The 22,664-nt window shown below is 34.8% G+C and overlaps 1 protein-coding gene across 12 annotated transcripts in view; it reads right to left on the bottom strand.

Moving 5' to 3' along the window:
• The window catches only part of mtd (TLD domain-containing protein mustard), a 1,050,893-nt gene that overhangs the window by 141,744 nt on the left and 886,485 nt on the right, over positions 1 to 22,664 (bottom strand). For 10 of the 12 annotated variants that reach the window (XM_081769482.1, XM_081769479.1, XM_081769474.1 and 7 more), the window contains 2 exons: positions 13,835 to 14,039; positions 7,060 to 7,140 (listed from right to left, as the gene is read on the bottom strand). In XM_081769482.1, coding sequence (XP_081625608.1) covers positions 7,060 to 7,140; positions 13,835 to 14,039 — 286 coding nt within the window. The remainder of the gene's footprint in view (positions 1 to 7,059; positions 7,141 to 13,834; positions 14,040 to 22,664) is intronic. The other 2 variants (XM_081769476.1, XM_081769481.1) reach the window with 1 other exon arrangement.

Raw genomic sequence — 22,664 nt, 5'->3', positions numbered from 1 at the left:
GTTACACTAGGTCCAAAACAAGTATTGCTCACGTTATAGAACTGATTGCTTTCATCTTTAAATCCAATGCATACATTTTCTCGCTGAACTGCGATTGGTCATCGGAATCAACTCTACACCTAAACGAAACTCGTTCTCTTGTCATGATTTTTCTGAATTTTCTCCTCACAAACTAGTAATGACATATAGAAAGAAATGATTTTCGGCTTTTTTTTTTTTCCACTGACGACACACTTTACTGAATCCCACAATATCGCGACACAGTTAGGTACTGTACTATTAATTATATATACATACATATATAGGGTGTTACAAAAATAGTGCCCACGGACAACAAAGTGCTATTCTTCAGGTCAAAATAAACCGAAAATCGTATTTCTTCAGCCGCTAGAGGGAATCAAAATTTCCCTATGTGGCAACGTCGCAGATTAAGTTGGAACCATTAACACTGCTCTACGAATTCATCAACAGTTACATCGATTGTTATGCTAGAGTAAGTGATCCTAGTGTCAACGTATATCGACTTCCATCCGTGAAAGAATCGACGTAACTATTTGATGGATTGGTAGATCTTCTTTGTGTTTCTTTATCTGGGACGTCGTCACACATAGTGCAATTCGAGTCCTCACACGAGGGCCCGAAAGTTATACAATTATATATATATATATAATTGTATAACTTTCGGGCCCTTGTGTGAGGACTCGAATTGCACTGTGTGAGACGACGTCCCAGATAACAAAGAAGATATACCAATCCATCAAATATATATGTTTTACTCACAGGTTCATATATATATATATATGAAAATGTGAGCAAAAGTGCACAGTTCCAGAGCTAGGGTCGTTCAAAAGTGTGGAAAAACCACATTGCAACACGCGTTATTTTGAATACGAGAAACCGTGGAGTGATGGTTCATATCAACGTAAGACACACAAACGCTACCCAAAAATGCATATTTCAGCAATATATAATGTGTCCCATAGGGATAATTCCCACACATGCTGACAATACAATTCTCAGATATGCTCTAAATTAAAGGTGAGTTCAAAGTAGAGAAACGGTAACCCTTGACAGCACTGAACGTGAAGTCGGAAAGGAAGCGGAAGGGGAAGGGGAACTGGAAGTCGGATGAAATTAACGGGTGGATGTAGCCTACATATCCCCGTTTCTGTTTATTTGACTATTTTTAAATCTTACCCAAAATACCATATTCTCTGTAATTTTCCTATTAGGATCAAGCAATGGAATTTGTAAGATTGCACTGTTAGCACATACGTCCGTTACTTCATACGATAACTCTTAAACGAATGCGAATTTTTGAATTGTGTCTTCACAATAGACAACTAGAGCAATTATCACGACCAGGTTCGTTAACTGAGTCAGCATGTTAACATTCTCGTGGGTAACGGTGATATTAACGGTGGCTATTTGTATCACATTCATAATCTGTAACATTTCCTAGCTTCTATGCAACCTGCGCAGTAGCAAAGAAATGTTAGTTGCTTATAATAAAAGGGTCACGTGAACCTCTTTATTGTCTTTACCAGGGTTTATTTAACTATTTCTCACTGCAATCGGGATTACACAAGGAGGCACGTCACTGGGGTCTGCACTTTTCTATAAATTAGTCTACTTTTCGGGTTGATTTTACACATTTTAATATAATTTATCTTTATGTTGAATTTGGACCTCTACAAAAAGCTTTGGACCCCTACCAAAATAAATTCTTGCGTACGTGCCTGATTAAAATCGATTTCTTTCTAACTGAATACTATTTCAAAATGATATGCTTTAATGCACTAAGATGTAGACTGGAGATGTATCTAAGACATATTTAAAGAAATTTTCACGAACTTGTCTGATTCCATCCGTACAGCAATTGTTAGAAACGAAAATAGTTTTAAAAATAATCTATGATATTAAGAATAAAGCATACAAATTTAAAAGTAATTCAATATCTTACTCAAGATCAAATATACCATATGGTACAATATGATTCTAATAGTTTTCTTCAAAGTGGTCCATGAAAATTTATTTTTTCTACTACTGTCCTGGCAGTAACTGTCACAGATATAAATCGTACCTCATTGTATTTTTAGACAAAGCTTGAAATAACAGCCGTGTAAATACCGGAAATGAGATAATATTTCCTACCCATACGATCTATGATATCGACATCTGTACTACTTCAGAAATTTTCTTAGCTCCAATGTACGTACCTTTTGCGATAAATAGGCAGTGCACAAAATATATATTTTAACGAATAAAATACTACCAGCATGGGACGTATTTTTTTTTTTTTTTCGGATATTGCACAGTTTAATAGGATAATACCAATGTTAGCAACTCCGTGAACGAACGGGTTTGAGCCCAGAAATTCCAGTTCTAAAGATGAAGGCAAGGTAGTTCTTTTCTTTTTTTTTTTTCCCTTTCTTTTTAACGTACACACATAAATATAAAAGAAAACACAAAACATTTTTTTTCTAAGCAACAGATTAATTTAATTAAAATACGTTCAACATTGTACCGCAAAAGCTTTCGGTATCCGAAAAATAACAGGATATTTTAAGTATAGTCCTATATTTTTTTATTTTTTATTTTTTACAACTAACAGTATGGTATTAAGTCGTCCACATTATTTTATTGCTCAAATCCGTATATACACTAGAATATGTATTTTTAGAAACAAAGAACAAACGCCTTGGACCCTACAAAAAACTACACGTTTCCTTTTAACCCTTTTGTAATTTCCACTTTTGAGGTAAATTTTAAGACTTTCACTCAAACAGCTACTGCTTCCTTACTATTTATTGTTGCATCACGGTTCATACCTTTTTTTTTTTTTTTTTTCAGAATAGAGTATCCTTTCTAACGGTATGGACAATCGGTACTCGATTGCCCGTATTATACATAAGAAACAGGAAAATCGGGAGTTTTTTTTTTTTTTTTTTTTTAAATCAAAATTTTTGTGCCTAACTGGTTCATGTAGGAATTTGAAAATCTCTTGAAAATATGAAGGTGACCGATTTGTATATACTCTAAAAATTCCTACAAGATTACCATTTGGCCCAGGATCATGGTTCAAACGTCACTTTCTTCAGTATTACGCGCCCTTTCCAACTGTACCACTCACATGTCCGTATCATACACCTGAACCCGGAAATTCGTGAAAAACCGGAATTTTTGTAATATATATACATATATATCACCCTCACGGAACATTTGCGTTCCTCGAGCCCAGTCCTGGGTTCACGTAGGGATGTCAAAAAACTTGGGAAATACTCAAAGGTGCACACAATCTGTATGCAACATTTCAACCTGATATCATGAAAATTAAGAGCGGGAATTTTTTTTTGAAATTTGCCTTAAGAAAAAAAGAAAACCTCACGTTCTTTGGTCCACCCTTGACTTAACCAACAAAAAGAAAAAGCGAGTTCAATACGTATTATATGAATTTAATAAGTGTTTAAACACAATACTACTCCATGGTACAGATTCGTCCCATAAATCCCCAAAGGGTTAACTTACTATTTATTAAAAATCTTAGAACTGATGTCATCAATTTTCTCGTATTCTAACTTGCAATGCAGTAAATTATTTTTCACAATATTTTTTTTTTCTTTCTTCATTAAATACTGAACATTAGCCCACAGGAACAATCTTACAAGATGTCATTACTGTATTTTGAGGATTTTATGCAAAATATACTTGATATTTTTCATGGATAGCTTTTCATAACCTTCATCTCTTTGTATTCAATTTGCTACATCCAGACCTCTAATTTTAAGTTCCACGATTGTATTATTTATTGAGCTGCAGAAAATGTTAATAACCATTAAGTTCTTCTAATAATTTATGCTTTTCGCGGAAGTTACAAAATCCAAATCGTCAGTACTAATATTTTGAATTTCCTGTTCTTTTTTCAAGAAATTAACAATGTTATTCCATATACACAACCCATTCATAAACGTTTGTCAACATATTATTAAGAGCAGCAACAAAAAATAAATATCCAGCATCGATATAATTACGAGAATCAGGTCTTATATAAGAATTGGTTCCGCCCTACCGCCTCTGAAAGAGAATTCATTCCAGAACAATAATTACATTGCGTGCGTCGTAGACATGGACTGAGATGAAAACGTTCAAGGACGATACTCACTATCCTTGTGTGCAGGAGATTTGCGTCAAAATGTTCACAAAAAGGAAGGAAACAGCAGTTTGCAACAGATCCATCTTATTATTATTACTGTTATTATATTAGATTAAAGAATCTGAATGCTTATTTTTCCTCATAAAATTTTTAATGTTTATCTATATATTTTCTAACCTCAGACATAATTATTCCAGTTCCTGTACTAAACTGGATTACATTAGTTCAAAACATCTCAAACATGTCACGTCAAAAACTGAAACTACTTTTTTCCTATAACAATTTAATAGCTAAAATACTAGTCTTTGCTTGCAAAGAATAACGTTTATGGAAAATATTTGAAAATTATATTCGAATCCTTCTCTCTCCTGCCTTAGGATGCGTATTTAAATTGAAATGAAACAACACAAACCCAGCTCGAGACAAATGCTAACTATATTTAAAATAATAATAATAATAATAATAATAATAATAATAATAATAATAATAATAATAATAATAATAATAATAATAATAATAATAATAATAATAATAATTATTATTATTATTATTATTATTATTATTATTATTATTATTATTATTATTATTATTATTATTATTATTATTATTATTATTATTATTATTTCAAACGATGTAGCCGTTATTCTTTGCGAAAAATTTACCTCCTCCCCTGTGGATACGTATTTCAATCAAAAAGTAATGCTGAAAATCCAGGAAAATCCAAGTATTAATTATATTCAAAAATACATTTTAAACTATTCAATTGTTTCTTCACTTTCGACGTCTTATGAATACAAAATGGGAAACTAAAATATTACAAAAATTGTCCCCTTCTCCCTTTAGAGGCAGAATTTTCTGAAAACGCAGAGACAAGTGTGAACCTAACGAATTTTTAGCCAGAAGTTTATATTCCTAACGAGAAGTTCCTGAGATCCTCTGCTTTATATATATAGTGGCGGATCCAGGATATGATCAAGGAAGGGGCTAAACCATAATTTGCCGTTTTATCCAGTGTAAAGCAGAATTGAAGCCCATTTTATCCAGTGTAAACCTGAGCGTCGGATCCGCCCTTGTATATTTATAACGCCCTTCTCCACACAGGAGATGCATTTACCAAAATGACATGGTAAAAGCCCAGTTTAGTGTAAGTACTAAGTATGTTCCAAAACTCAATTCAAATGGTTCAAAGGTGTGGAATGATATAAGAAATGAATACATTGTTATTTTGATACCAAAGTTCCTCCTTTTCCATATTTTAACCATATTACTTTTACATTACTTATCCTATTAGCTTTTACTCATACAGTGATGAATGCAATTACTCATTGAATTTATTATGCATAAACACGTAGTCTTTTAAATTCTGGAAAATAATAGTTGACATAACTTCTCCAGTACTTAGATATTCCTGTTTAAAACCTCTTCTCATTAAAGTATCTTAATGAATAACTACTTTAATAGATTAACTATTTAATTGAAATTATGTCCTTTGTCAGCAGCGAGGCTATATACAACGTGAGCTACAGTTAAACTAAAATCTCAACTACTGTAATCGTTCGTTGTTTTCCCCACTGGAAACCGAACTCAGGACCCCGTGCAACTACGACATGTGGGCTAGCCACTAGACTTTTAAAGCTTATTTTCTACATAACATGAGACTGTTTCGTAAGGGGTAAAATAACATTTATTTATTTATTTATTTATTTATTTCACATACGGTCTGCAAGGCCAACTTACATTGGGTTCATTAAAGATCAACAACAAAAATGAGGCAGGAATTGCCAGAGCCTAAATTTAATAGTACCATCTCGGAATTGACTTGGTAGAACTGATGAAAACGTCTCGAACACCTACGGCTGGCTGGCCACCGGATTCGAACCTGAAATCTACAGATTCTATAGCAAGAACGCTGACCATTTGCCTCACCTTTTGCAAAATGACCGTGTTAGGTTTGAGAAATTGCCTTTTCAATTAACACAATTGTGAATCGCTCTAAACTTAAAATCAGTACTTAAATTAATGCAGTATGGGGCAAAAAGGTGCAAATATTTTTCCTAGAATACACAGACCGAATGGCAAGAGTTGCAGGTTGCAAGGGGTGGGGAACGAGTATGGAGCCTTAGGTTTTTAATGTTAGTATTCCTAATTTCTTTCTACCAAGTAGTTCTGATTCTTATATACTTAGATTATCAAAAACAATTTTAATAAATTCGTTATAAAGTTCAAAGTTTCCAATTTATCTTGAACGTCATAATATACAAAATTATATATTCCAAAGACTTATCTGCGTTTTACAATCGTTTTCCGAAACAAACTAGGTGATGTCGAATCACTAATCTTCCTTCAGAAATGAAGTAGAAAAAAAAAATGGCAAAATGGATTGATGGTATGTGATGTAGTAGCAAAAGATCAGTTTAAAGGAAGTCTGCGAACGTATGAAATACATGCTATATAAGATACTTAGTTGTACACAATGAAGTTTCATGAAGAATGCCAATATAATAGTTACCAGCTGAAAAGGAACAAGATTTTAACAACAGAGTGACGAATATACACAAGAAACAATTAGTACTTTTATCTAGCTAGCTACGGATTAATATGTGCAAGGGATTGATTCAATCTAATGTCTAATATAAAACGTGCCCACTCATTGGTGCACCGGGGTTAGCAGTGCCAGGAGAAGCGGTATGCTACGTGACTACTATTTCTCAGCTATCACTACTTTCCACAACATTCAGGAGTTCAAGAGAGGTTCGAAAGGGAAGAAAGCTGACTTCCAAAACTTTAACGTAAAACTGAAGGGAAAGAAGAAAGCGATTCAAAACATGCTTTGATGATTTTTGGATGTCGAAACATAACAAATGAAGCCAACTTTCTCCCTTAAAAAATCCTCTCCATTTGCCCACCTCTGGAGGTTGAGTATCAGTCGATGATGTTGTCTGGGTCTTCAAGATACGGTAGAGTTTCACGTAAGGGGCCTTCATCACCTCAAATATTCAAGGGTGAACAAAACAGAAACCAAAAGTTAGAATTGTTTTCCATTATCACTGTCAGTGCTATTATTATGTTAATACACATTGCAATCATATTGTACAGAAAAGTGAGTGAAAATAATTTTCAACGAACAGAAAACAAAATAACACACAATTTACAAATTCAGATTAATCCCAAGAAATGGACAATCTCACAGTATAAACTGATTAAATATATAGTTTCTCTATTCTGTCTCATTCTCTTCGAATCTTCCGTGATTTTTAGTACTCTTTCATCCAAACAGAATATATGTATGACATATTTCACACTAGCGTTTGGACAACTGCACACTTATCATTCTAACGTACGACCACAGTGCAAGGATATTCAAAGCAAAATTAGACACTTTATTTTGTATTTTACACGCTTACTTTTCTCAGGTCATATATCCCGGAAGAATGACGAAATTCTAAGATTCTTCTGCCACAGTCGCCATGAATTTTTCAACTATCACAAAATAGTACATAAACAAAGTGCAACAGTGATAATTTATAAAAATTTGCTGCTGAAATTTACAAAGCACAAATGTTCTAGTCCAAAATAGGAACTAAAACACTACATATTCTAGTACACAAGTTTTAACTATGAACCCATTATTTCATATTGTGTATATTCTGTATATTAATCTGATTAATTGTATGTTAATAACGTAATCTGAGTTGTTCTCCGTTTACTTTTAGAACATTGAAAGAACACTGCTTGTCCTTGAAATTTCAGTATTACTTTAATTAATTAATGAAACAGTAGTTTGAAATTAGCATGAGCACACGCATGCACCTTCTTACTGTGACTGACTGTCGCTAGTAAATAACTGTTACGGAGTATTTTTGTAATTATAAGTGATTAAATGATAAGCAAAAATGAACCAAGTTACAATCCAGATCGAAAGGAGTGTATTCAGAAATAGCAGTAACATAACTAAAAAAGTACCTGCCGATACAGTATCATCATTATTAATATTGTAATGTTTCTGCCTATTGATACAACGTTATACTAATATTCTTTAATATTATCCCGCCATACCGATTTCTTATATTAATAAAGAAAAAAAAATGCCTAAATGATTTAAGTTCGAATCAGCTCGAAAAATCTTCTATCTGATGCTAACGAAACAACACGTATAGCTTTTATTAGTCTGAAGGAAGTACTCCTATATGATGAAGAATCAGAAATATACTAATAGAAAAAGGAAAATGAACACGCAGAAATCATGTCCTACATAATATAATTTAATACATACACCAACTACTGACTGTACACTGTACAAGATTATGCGCCGAGTCCTGCACCAATGAACAAAACTATAAGGTGTATTAAAAGAACATAATACAATGTTAGGTACACTCTTCTAGTTTCAATGTGGGCTCGCACTTTTGCATGGAGGCGGCCGTAGATGTGCCGGTTGTCCTCCTGGCAGGGTTGTCACTTATTTGGGGAGCACGACTTTCCTGACTTTCCCACGATTTCCAGGTCTATTTATAATGTGAAAAAGCACTTAATTTTTTTCGGACCTCGGAGTTCCTAATCTATTATGCATATAAGCAGAGAAGTTTTGCAAAACGAACTAATTTATTTTATAAAATATCCCCTACCAAATACCTGGGTAAGGCAAAAAGAGAAATCGGCTCTGAGAAGTGAAAATTCCTACTTAAAATTCCCCGACTTTTCCAGATTTTTTTTTCAGCTTTTCATGAAATTCCTTGACTTTTCCAGGATTTTCTACGATAAGTTGAATTCCCTAACTTTTCCAGGCCAGAAGCAACCCTGCCCGGGAAATGGTATTCCACGCTTTTTCTACTTGATGGTGCACTTGATCAAGGTTTGTAGTTGGGGTTGGAGACGTAATGAGACGTCGTCTAATTAAGTCTCATATGCTCAATGGGATACAGATCTTGTAATCATGTAGACCAGAAGAGGTGATGCACACTGTGGAGAGCGTGTTGAGTAACAGGCTGTGTGTGGGTAGGCACGTCCACAGTTCACAAGAGTACATTTCCATGTTTCTCCAGGATCAGAATGAAACGGACTGGATTATGTTCTAGATGTCCGCTACACTGGCAAATGTTCCTTGTATGAACATCAGAGGAGAACAGTCATTGCAGAATTTTTATCAGGTCGAAGCCAACTCACAATGACGATCACCAGCGTCCAGGTAGTACCGGGTTAGATTACTAAACGAACCAAACACTACTCATTAATCCAACTGCAACGTAAACATAGAAAGCAGGTTGCACAATGGCACGGTATGGGAAGTCTGGAGAGCAATACCCGTAATCACAGTCCTACATCCAGCAAAACAGTTGAACATTGTTCTGGCTGAAATCTAGGATACTACACTCGTTCTAATCTGTGATACAATAACCATGCGATCCGCGATGGAGGCTCGTCTGATGCTGGTGTCCAACATACACCTACAGGGCGATTTTTAATAAATAGAACAGTTTGTTTGTTCATAAAAATTAGAATAGGCAGCATTAATTTTGAGCATTGGTATTTTTAGGACGAAGACGATTCGGGAAATTAATTAGAACTATAATCCCTTTTGTGAGATTTATGTTTGTTTGCAACAGTAACAGAAATCAAAATTTTCCTAATGTCTTCCTTGTTATTTCAGATTAGCGGCTTGAAATTGATTGAAAAAAAAGAAAAGAAAAGAAAAAAAGAGCAGCGTATGGCCAACGCAATTCTGAAATAATGTTTTCGTTTGCATTGTAGGTGAGTTCTCTTTGGAACTGTGATTCCTTCACAAGAGACAAATGAAAAAATACAGTACAGAGCAGAGGATCTTCATTGTGAACCATTATTACAGTAATGAAAAATCTATTGATCAAATTTAAAGAGACTACCGCAGTCAGTTTAATGTACAGATGATGAACCATGTGAAAACACTGTGTTAAAACTAATGCAGAAGTTCGAAACAATTCACAAACTGAAACAAGTCACAGAGGCAGACATTTTCGACATTTCTGGTGATACATTATTCACAAGAATGCATAATTTGGTCTCAGGTTGCGCCACGTCCGTGCCAAGCAAGGATCACACACTGAACATATTGTACTTTAAATTTCCAAGTCTTGAGATCATTCCCCGTAAGTAAGAACGCCATGTAACATGTGCTTTGTAAATTGTGGACACTTCCAATTGCTTGATGTATTAAAAATCACCCTGTATGTGCCACTGCCATCCAAGACAGAGCTGACGTGTATATACACTCTCTTTAGACCAATGGTGCCAATACTGATGCACAGAAGACACTTCGTACGTAATGCGCAGCGCGCTTAAAAAACCACCCGGCTTCCCGCCGGCCAATTGTACGCCCTTTCCTTAAACTCCGTTAATGAACTAAGATCACCTACGCCGTCCTGACATGTTTCCAACGTTCACAACCAATTTGACGCATAGTACGGAGCGGAAATACTCGACCACTCCTTTGAAATTACCAATTATTGCTAAGATCGAAGTTTCCAAGACCAGTCTTGCTTCCTACTGCAACTACAGCGCAATGCCTGTTGAACAATGCATACAACTCTTTACCAATAACTTACACGAATCCTGTGTTTTTATGTAATTTCCTTCTCGATGCTATTTTTTTCATTTTCTACCAGTTGATTTTACTGTATGAGTTCAACTAATAACGATAAACTAAGGAAGATTATTTTTGTTCTTGTTCTTAACGCTCCAGTACCGATACTGGTCACTTCTACTCGTTACGGAAGTTCCTTCCACCAATAATCATAACTGGGACTTGGTTTTGGCCTACCGCATAACGAAGATATCCCATTAGCCTTCTTACTAAGGGCGGCAACATATTGTTGTGGTAATAGAAATGAGTCCACTAAATATCGTTCCAACTAGCGATTAAATGTAGGAGTAGGTCTTCCGCTTATCACGCGTTCCTAATTATCCACTCTATTTTCGGATGGCGGTGAGAATATAGGCCATATAGTACATCCTGAAGTAAAGTCTCACTTCAACCCAAGGGAGGCGCTGTGAGTTTTGCACATTTCAAACTCATTGCACCCTGAGTCTTTTAATGGTATGCTATTGTTAACATTTTAACAAATGTTTCGCTGATTTATTCCCTTTTGCCTACATAAGACATACGCGTAAGTAAAGTGTCACGAGAAAGAAAGAATACCATTTTCTCCTTTTATCAAGTATAACAACTGTATTATGATTTATCGGATTGAAGATTAATATACAGAATTTTCTCAACAGCCTGGCACATCAATTAATTATATTGACTTCAGAATACAATGAATATTTTACCTCCGGCGTATTGTAAACATATCCCTAAAAAACCAACAGTTTTGAATATAACACAACGGACAGTGAATCTACTGAAATTACCTTTACTAAGTGACAAGAAAACTGAATTAAAATCATATAATACATTAGGGGAAAGGTTAATAAAGTTCTAATTATAGAAAGACGAGAACACACATATACTTTAAGAACAAACACTTAAAACACATTTACGACAGGCATTTATATACAATCGCATTTAAAATAACTGCAACTTCCACTTATGGATCCATTTACGTATGCAGTGCGAGAGAATTTAACTAATGTGTTTTTTTTATCTTTGTTAAAATATTCTTATACTTTTATAGTATTTTTCTCCCTATAGGTTAGAGCACAGGACTCTGTAAAACGAGAAAACGTTAACTTTAAAAATTAACTACAACCAAAACTTCTCAACAACCAAACGTACGGAACGAAGACTTATATATATATATATATATATATATATATATATATATATATATATATATATATATATATATATATATAAAATTAAGGAATGAATTTTAATGTGTTATTTCCAGTTCTCTAGCAGAGCCTAAATTTCCTTAGCGAACTTCGCCATGGATTATCGAAATACATATCTACAAGTGATGTATTCAACATTATTAATTTCTAATTTTGTACAAAGTGACTTAGTTTTACTTTTAATTTCAGAATATGGGTCTTGCTTTTTTTTTTTTTAAAATGAATTTTCGTTTCGCCCTGCAATAGCTCAATTTCGAGGTGCAAGTGGGTAATATTTGTGATTTAAATATACAATGTAATATAATTAAATGAAAAATTATATTTCATCAAAGTACTTGCGTCCACAGAGAGAATTCTATAGATACTCAACTTTGCTTTTTGGATATTTTTTTTTTTTTTTTTTTTTTTTTTTTTTTTTTTGCTGTACGTATTTTACGTATAAGACTTGTGCCTGACCTAAGTTTAGGTTACATAGTAATATTATTTATTAAAATTACTAATATGACTTCAACATTAATTCTCATAAATATATTTACAAGTGGTTCTGGTGATATGAGAATGCAGTTTACGGAAGATATTTTTAACCGCTTTTTTGTAAGATTATAAAAGTTAAAAACGATTATCTGTAAGCTACAGATGTTGTTATAAAACCACCGGCAAATATGAAAATGAACAGAGCTGGTACTTAAATACTGAAATAAACCCGAGAAATAATTAAATAAAATAGTAATAATATACTTCCTTGATGACTACTAGAACTTAGAATGATTTTTAAAATTCTTTTGTCTTGTGATATTATTCCAGAATATGGAAGTTTGTCCCGAAAGAAATAAGAACAAACTAAGCATAGTTTTATGCACAATTCATGCTCTTACTACATTAATAGAAATCCTTATAACAAGACACGTAAAATCACAAGTATGAAATATTAATATCATTCCCTGTACTGAATTATTATGAACACCTATATACGGCTCTTGTATACAAGATTGTTTTCTTAATTATAATACTTTAGGATTATGGCTAAGTGAAGTTGGCATTTAAAAAAAAAAAAATAAATACATATTTACAATGACTGCAAATATTGGACATACTGAGTTTTTAATCAATTAAACATTGTCTCCAAACTACCAAGGTGAATAGTAATTTAAACTTTACTGGCTTACGTTATGAAACAATTAACTGATTTTTCTGAGGGGGAACAATTCTTAATGTATATTTTCACTTTTTTTCTTTTTTTTATCGTTGTTAGCTTTTAGTAACCCAATAACAATTCTTGAATTACTCCTATGATCAGTGAATAAAGTGACTGTTTTGGGAGGGAATACAGTTAGTCGTCGATTTAACGTTGATTCAGACTTACGATCGGTTGTATAGGTTATGTTGGGTGGTTATTATAATTAGTAACATAATAAAAAAAAAATAATAGATGTATCTATATAGAAAAATTATTGTTACTAAGATTACAGAAATATGAGCAATTCTGCATATAGAACATTATATGTTTACATTGGAATTTTACAAATGAATGAAATATACGTAATTGGAAAGACAAACTGTTAACTAATAGTCGACGACTTATCAAAATGGATTTTATACTTTACTGATAGTATACTACCACATATCCGAAATACGACTGAGTAGTCGTAACCGAAGTCAGTCGTAAATCTAAATGTATACACATTCTTAACGAAATTCTATTCTGCAGAAAATCTGGATCCGAAACACGTGCTCATCTCTTCATTTTTATAATTAATATTTTACTTACTTATTTTATAAAAGTCTTTTGTTGGTTGGCAATGACCCATATACCAAAAGCAATTATCTACAAACACTAACAACATCTGTAAGATAATAAATTGTGCAAGTACTTACTTCCCATGATTCCCGTGTAAGCTCCTCAATATCTCCTTCGCCATCCAGTCTATCGCCACGCTGACCGTCCCCGTTTTCTTCGTCCTCCCAGATCTCTGTGTCAGATTCCACCAGTTCATAGCCTCGCTCCTTCGTCACTTGCTCATCCAGGTCACCGTACAAATGAGGAACCCACAACAGCAAGAAGTTATACAGATCATCAACTCTGATGGAGAAAAAAAGGAAATTTTAACATTAGCAGAGTATTAAAATCAAAGACAATAACGAAATACAAAGTGCGGTACGGTTGTTACAAATACTTGGGCCAATTTGGCTTTCCAGCTTATTGGTTTATAGACGGAAATATTTTTTATTAGAAATGAAAAAGTATTTTAATAATTAAGGCAGCGTACGCAACTAGCACTTGTTGCAAATTGTAAAAATCTAGATACTTATCTAATGCATCACTATTTTTAATCTGTTCCCAAAGACTTTCGAAGGTCTCTTCCGTTTTTCTAAATCGATTGGAATAAATGAAGGATAGAAACATATTTGGAAAGAGGCTTTTATTTGATTTTGCTAGTTTCTTCTTCTCTAGGGGAAATCACAATGGCTACTTAATTGTAGAGCGCTCACCTCATGCTGGGGGAGTGTGGTTCGACCCCAGGCAAAGTAGAGTGTCATGGAAAACATCGTGTCCGTGGGTTTTCTCACGTTCTCTAGATTTCTCCACACTCTCCTTCCATAATCATTCATTTCCATTAATCGTCCGCCTCCTTTAGTCTAAACGGCGTGGGATGTAAAACTAGAAATTTCGTTTCATTCTTCATGACTATTTAGAATCTTTAGCTTTACAGAAATTAGTTTGTTTTCGTACAAGTAATTTTTAATATCAGGTTGTCCAAAAATATTAAGTCTTTGAAGATCAAAATTGAGAATACATTTATTGTGAGTTGAAAATAACATTATGAAACCGTACATGCACCATTTTGTTCGATTACCTTCTGACATTTTTCTCACAGACACGATAATCTCGACGCTATAGCACTTCTGTGGTTTCTGGACAAAAGAAATTGTGACACGTGGTTTTCAAAGGGCTCTTTTGAAAATAACATCATTCAGGAAGTACTGCAGAGACTGAAACGAATGATAGTCTGACGGTCCCAGGTAAGGGCTACACAGCGGATGCATTAAAACTTCTTAGACAACTTCTCGTAATTTCTGACGGATCGTTAAAGATGTAATCAGCGTAGTGTTGCATGAATGATATATGATATCTCTTGTGTTGGCCAGTTCCGTCCGTTTCTTTTGAATTGCGACAGTACAGGTCCGAGTTTATCGTTTTGCCTGGCGGCAGCAGCTCGTGATGCACGATGCCCTTCCAATCCGACCAAACGCAGCATAACCTTCCTGGGCGTCAGACTGAGTTTTAGCACAGGTTGTAGAGTCTCCTTGCTTCGACCACGACCTTTTCGCCTATTGTGTCGTAGGTATCCACTAGGGTGTCTCTTATATAAAGTAATTGTGTGTTACCATATGCATATCCGCGTATTCTATGTAATCGTGAACAGCATTAGTGAAATAGCATCTGCCTACGAGAACGTTAACCCGTGCCGATTTGACGACAAAGTCATGAAATGACGTTTTGTGTAATTTAGAATATCCAATCGTAATAACGGAGAAACCAAAAGAGACAGAAAAACGAATCTTCGCACGAAGCAACTACAGAAAGGAGAACATCTGCCCGTGTATTGACGAATATCATCGGATGAGCAGTGTTGCCAACCCAAGACAAAGTTATGTTTTTGTAAATCGAATGACCTAAGTTGGATATCATCATTGGAAGCAACAATGAAAATAAAGACAAAAGAGATAGTGAAGCAGATCAGTGTAGCAAACTTTTCGAGAAACAACGTGAAACATGTGTTAAATGCAAACGCCTTTGGCGCATATAAGGAGTGAGGTACTGACGTTTTGTACATCTTAAATATTGACACGAACTGTTTACGCTGACTCCAAGTCTAGAAGGGTCCGTTGAACACTGTTGCCATTAACAGAAGAGAAAAGTTGGGTTTGGAAAAGGTACAGTAACTCGGAAAAGGTGACTAGTGCAGTGGTTTTTTTTGTTTTTTTTTTCCCTATAATGCAAGGCAGTAGAGCATGAGGAGCAGTGCTGTGGTTATGTGAGGTTAATAAATAACGTACTGAGTTATTAGGTATCTTGTTAAAGCTGAGAAGTGTGGTTTGTTAAAGATGGCAACGCTACGTGCGCCAACGGCGTTTGAATTTAACACATGTTTCACGTTATTTCTCGAAAAGTTTGCTACACTGATCAGCGTTTACGATCTCTTTTGTCTTTATTTTCATTGCTGCTTCCAATGATGATATCCAATATAGGTCATTCGATTTACAAAAACATAACTTTGTCTTGGGTTGACAACACTGTTCATCCGATGATGTTCGTCAATACACGGGCAGGTGTCTTCCTTTCTCTAGTTGCTTCGTGTGAAGTTTCGTTTCTCTGTCTCTTTTGGTTTCTCCGTTATTACGGTTGGACATTCTAACTTGTACAAGAATGTGGAAAACGTCTTTTCATGACTTTGTCAAGTCAGCACGGGTTAACGTTCTCGTAGGGAGATGCTATTTCACTCATGTGTGTTTACGATCACATAGAATACATATCGCGGATGTGTGTAACGTAACACGAAATTACCTTATATAAGGGACACCCTAGTATCCAATTTTCATCACTCGTGATCAATAACTTCAGAAATGATTTGAGTATATTATGTTTCAGTAGAGATTCGCAGATAGTAATTCGATCGAATAGATGTTTATGAGTCAGATCATTTTGTAGCGAGCTGTATCCAAATGACTTAACACTGTTTAGTGATGTATAATAAGGTTATTGGCGATGTCATGACTGTTCACATGTCGATCTCGCTCGACTTTTGCTAGAACATAATCCACTCTTGCTGTGGTTGGTTGCCCACTGCGACGATCGCCTTGGACATCGAAATTTCCAGAATGAAAGCGACTGGACCAAATTTTAGCTGGTGCTTTTAAGAGTCTTCATCCCGGAGAAATTAAAATACCGCTAATTTTACAGTAATTATGTGATATCTTCAAATAGATAAAAGATAATTGAAATATGGAACAAGAGCGCCCTAGAAAATATTATTTTGCGTGAGGTGCCGTTATCACAAGTCACCTAGTGGCTTTCCGTTTTCAGCTGTTCAGAAACGCGAAAATAAATGCAGATTTTCAAAATGGCTCGAAATCGAAAGCAGATAAGTGAGTCGTGATAACGGTCTCTCATGTAAAATAATGTTGTCTAGGGCGCTCTTGTTCCACATTTCGATTATCTTCTATCTATTTGAAGATATCACATAATTGCTGTAAAATTAGCGGTATTTTAATTTCGCCGGGATGAAGACTCTTAATAACTTATTTTGCTATACACAGCACAAATTTCTTCACGGGCTTACGCCGCATTTACGCCTTTATCGAAACAAAATTGTAAAATGTAGAGCAGTTTTGCGGAAAGTTAACTCATGAAACAGAACTCAAAAATTTGCTTACATGTATGGGATATAGACTACACATAACTACCGTTACAGTCGCCATTACTTGTTGAGATGTTAACGGATTGATCTCATTGCTTGTTATCTTCTCAGTGCAATATGTTTAATTATAACGATTCCACCACGTTCTCATATATCCTGAGATTTGGCGCACTAACGCTATCTCATGCGCAAAAGGCTCGCTTCTTTTTCGAGTACCTGATATTTCCTCAATTAAATTTATTTTATAAATATCATAATTATGCAACAGAATTAAACTTCTACACAGAAAGGTATATTTAAATAGATTTGCAGAAACGAATAGAATGAAGCCCTTGATATATCAGTTCATTTCAATGATAAAGGAAATACTTCCCCACATAAATCAAAGAACTACTATAAGAGACAACGATGGCGCAAGCATTCAGCAAGCACGCCAATACCCTATAGGACATACTTTCCACTAGAACTAGGATGTGAAAGGTCGGAAAGTATTCGTAGGAAGAAACAGAGGCTGAAACTCTAAGGAAAAGTACTTGTTTCAAATGGAAATGAGGAAAAAGGTACACAATGTAGAACTTCATATATTATTTATACGATACTCGGAGATACAGTAAAGAAGTTTACTTAGGAGAAGTTGTTTATATGGGATCACACGGTTTTAATTGGGAAGCCTGTAGAAAAGGAGGTCTCTTGTTAGATCAAGAAGAAGAGAAAGGAGGTAAACTAAAGATCAGAAGTGCTAGGAAAAAAAAAAAACGGAAATAGAGGTAAAATGGAAACATGAATTTTAAAAATGGCAGTTTATACTGGAAAATAAATATATTCGATGATTTTTTTTTTTTTGGTCATTTATTTACAAAAAGCTCTCATCAAATGTGTCAAGCTACATTATGGGTCGTAAATATCAATAAACTTTTGTAAAGATAGACGAGGGGATCACCCGAAATATTTCCATGTATGGGATATGCATAGCCAGCTTTAAAGTCACCGTTAATATGTAAATGGACTGAGTTCATTAATGCACTCGACCAAGATAATCGCTCCGACTATTTACTACAACAAATAGCATTAAAAAACTCGCATCCATTCAAGAGTTATCGTGCGAAGTAACAAGACAAACGTATTAATAACATAATCTTGTAAGTCTCACTGCGTGATCCTAATAAGCAGGGGTGGCTATGTAATGTAGTTATTAGGTCCCATGCCTTCCCAATTAATAAAAAAAAAGTTAAGGAAAAATATGGAGATTTATTCCTGTATACGTCGACTTTGCAACCTTGATTGATGTTTATGAGAGATTTGGAAACACAGTATAAGTCACGATGCTTGATGTTACTCTGTTCACATATTCTCGTTTGACTCTTCGTAGCAATCACCTGTCTCACAAAACAGCCCTCTAAACATTTGCCTTTATATACATGTAATCATTCATTTCTTTGTGATGAAAAAAAAAAAAATCCGGTTCATTTGGCAGTCGGCGGCGCGGGAAAAGAGGAAATGGGACGGAGACTGAGCTCTGTAGCTGTGCTGACGCACTCAACCAGAGTGAACTGGGATGGATTTGTTCCGTCCCTCACACACACAAACATAAACCAACGAATGACTCGTATTGTATCAAAGACTAGAAGAATAAAACATAAGAAGCTTTCTCATGCATTTATGGTTTGCAAACGCGTCTTAGGCATGGGATAACAGGGTTCGATTCTCGATAAGAATAAGTATAGTGATTCAAAGTCTACGTTAAATAGTCGGCCTACTTTTTGGTGCAAAAAGTGAATGATCAAATAAATTACTGATTTGCTTCAGAAACGATCAAAATTGAATGCATACTTATTTCAACGCATCATGAAAATAATATTGTTTCTCTGTTACTTAGTTTCTGTATCGATTTCAAATTATATCCTTAAGTTTCACATTTTCGGTGGTTTATAACTAAAAGCAGTGGTCGAAGTGAGACGGTATGTGGTGGTATGCCATACCGCCTTTGGTTTTTCAGTGATGAAGGCATACCATCTCTGGTTTTTCAATAATGAAAACAACCGTCACTGGAAAGTAGATGCTAAATACCTTTAACAAATCCATTTTTATACACAGTAATTGACGAATAGCTTTGCACGTAGAAAGATTTTATTTCTTATGTAGAAATAATTTCTAAGTTGACAACACCAACATTTGTGTTATCTTTTTCCTACCTTTTGTTTATAAATGAGGTATCTTCAAAGAATTTCACTTAGTTTATATTTTGATGTGCCATATTGAATTGTTTCTTTCTTATGAATGCGTATTCTTGTCTTAATGCATATTAATGCCGTGTTTTGAGCATGGGCAGATTTATGGTTTGTCTGCTATGGGGCGGGCCTTCTGGGGGTTTGGAATACCCCGCAGTCGAATGAGGGACCTGGAGTTTTCCGACAGGAAATTGTTAATATCCTCATTCGGTTTTTGATCATTTTCGTGTATAATTCTCTATAATACAACATAAGGGGATATTTTTTTTTTCCAGAAAGTTGTTGGCGGGCGATCAAAGTCTCTAAATATCCCCCCCCCCCCGTTATTACAGAGATGCTGTCCAATGGTTTTCAGTCATTATGTAAATAGAAATGCAATGTTTTAGGCAACATACCCTCACTGCATTTTAACATTTAGATATCCGGTACGTCGAGTCAAAATCGTAATAAAAATATCGCCTCTGCTTTTTAACACTGCCTAAAAGGAGACATCTTTCAACACATGTTTGTTAGAACTTTATATATATACTAACTCTACTCGATAACTATTGCTTTGTCGCAATAGCAATTGAGTCTAGCGGTTCTTGGGAAGAAGGAGGCCTCAAATTTATAAAAGAAATCGGCCACCGTCTATCAATTAAATCAGGAGATAATCGAGCAAAAAGTTTCCTGATTCAACGCATAAGCATAGCCATTCAACGTGGGAACGTGTCGGCTATAATGGGAACGTTACCCACTAGTAAAGAGCTAGAAGAAGTCTTTCTTCTGTAATTGCGGAGAAGGGAGGTTAGGAGAAAAAACAAACATCATTGGTGCATCAATTTATGTAGCAACCGAGCAAGGAGTGTGAAGAGACAGCTCACAGTCCATAAGTTTATATATATAAAAAAACAGCATGAATGCTGTACTGTACGTCAAGACAGTGACATAACATGACAGGTTGGAGCCTTTGAAAGCAGAAGATTTAGTAGTACCTGCCGAACATCATGGGAACAAAGTACCGAAGAATAAATATATTATATATATATATATATATATATATATATATATATATATATATATATATATAAAGTTCTAACTGTATACTGTGCATAATGCAAACTCATTTTAACAAAGCGAAGGGCAACTAGACTTGAAGAAGAAATCAGTAAAATCACATAATTAAATTTTCAATTCACTTCAAAAAAAGATCAGACTGCATCCTGTAAATTAATGGGCTAAAACTACAGATGGTACAAGTACTCAACTACTCACGATAAAACACCCCAAATTATAAAATAGGTATCAATAAGAAAAGGGTGTTCTAGACAGAAAAATAAAAAATCAATTTTTGGTATATAAAAATCCACAAACCTTTCTTACTCGACCACCGAAGCAAATGGTTACGGTTAAGTTCGTTTGTAAGCCGCCGATGACCCTAACGAAAGCAGTACGAAAAAAACACTCCCAGCTAAGTTCAGTGGTGCCCATCCCTTCCAAGTGCTTGGGCCTAATTCATCCTTCACGCAAATTTACCGTTCTCCACCCATGAGACCGGAGTTGACTGTACAAAACCAAGGTAATTTGCTTTGTAAACTAACTTTTATTCAATTTAGCGTTCTTAGAAACATGATTATGGCATAGTTAAAGTTCAATTGTGCCATTTTCAATGAAAAATTATGCCCTTCTCCCAAAAAAAATATATAATGGGGGCACAATATTCGTCCTAAAATAGGCCTGTCGTCCTAAAATAGGCCCAGGTTAAATCCACGGCTACGAGTAAGATTCTAGACCGTTGCAGCAAACATCACATGTTTGTGGGACACTAACAAGGAGCGGACATGAACGTGTCATCCGGACATCCGAATGAAACCTAGTCCATTCGATAAACATAAAAGAATAATTTTCATACACAAATAATTAGGTGCTTCGGACAACGGAGTAAGTCCCTGGGGTCCATTAACCCTGTTAGTATAAAGAAAACCGTAGACTCGCAGTGAAATAGCTATTGTTTCAACAATATTAATTGGAAAGTCATGGTTTATAGTTCCCTGTTCAAGTACGTTATGGACCCCAATACATAGCATCTCTGGAAAGCTTGTTTCATGCTAAAGAAAATGAACTATAAACGATGACTTTCCAATGAACAGTGTTGATGCAATAGCTATTTCACGGCGGGTATACGATTTTCTTTATACTAACAGGATTAATGGGTCCCAGAGATTTACTCCGTTGTCCATGGCACCTAATTTTTTTGTGTATGAACTTATCTTTGTTATGTTTATCGAATGGACTAGGTTTGATTCGGATGTCCAGATGACAGGTTCATGTCCGTTCCTTGTGAGTATTTTCTCGGTGCGTCAGGGAAGTGAATACATTCAGGTATTTTACAATATCACATAGCACCATATTTTTTCACACGGTTTATCTATACTTAAAAGAAAAGAACAAAAATAAATAAAATAAAATAAAAAATGCTCGCTATGACGGAAGGTACTCAAGATAACATATAACTAGTGGATTGAAAATGTCAGTAGTAAGTACAAAAAGACTAAATCCGCGTAGTAATACATGCTCGCATAAAAACATATAAGGTTAAATCAAGAAAAATCAGATTGACCTTTTAGTGCATTTCATGATTCTGTTATCCAATATTTCAATCTCTAATGGTCCTGAGCACTTTGTCTGGGCTGATCGTTTCGAAGAATAAAGGTCTGATTCTTATACCACATATGAGCCTTAATATTTTCAGATTGAGATCTTTAGAATTTAAGAGCTGATTTAATGAAAAATTATAAAAATATGTCTTCAAGGAGGCCTTCAAGGAAGTCCTCCATATTGGTATCAGTGTTGCTAATTCCTAAGATTATCTAGGTTTCTGTAATATGCAGAGAATTCCCTATACTGAATGTTGCAGTAATTTAGCTGATTTATTATTATTATTATTATTATTATTATTATTATTATTATTATTATTATTATTACTTTGTCTAATAGTTTATATGATCCCATCATTTGTCCGAAGTGCCTCTATCTTGTAATGTGAACTGTTTGAACGGCAATTTTATTAATAAACTC

Source organism: Thermobia domestica, chromosome 8 (genome assembly GCF_964235325.1).
Source record: "Thermobia domestica chromosome 8, izTheDome1.hap1.1, whole genome shotgun sequence".
Taxonomy (NCBI): Eukaryota; Metazoa; Arthropoda; class Insecta; order Zygentoma; family Lepismatidae; genus Thermobia; species Thermobia domestica.
The sequence above is the reverse complement of the archived record's forward strand: the minus strand, read 5'-3'. Positions and strand labels throughout refer to the sequence as shown.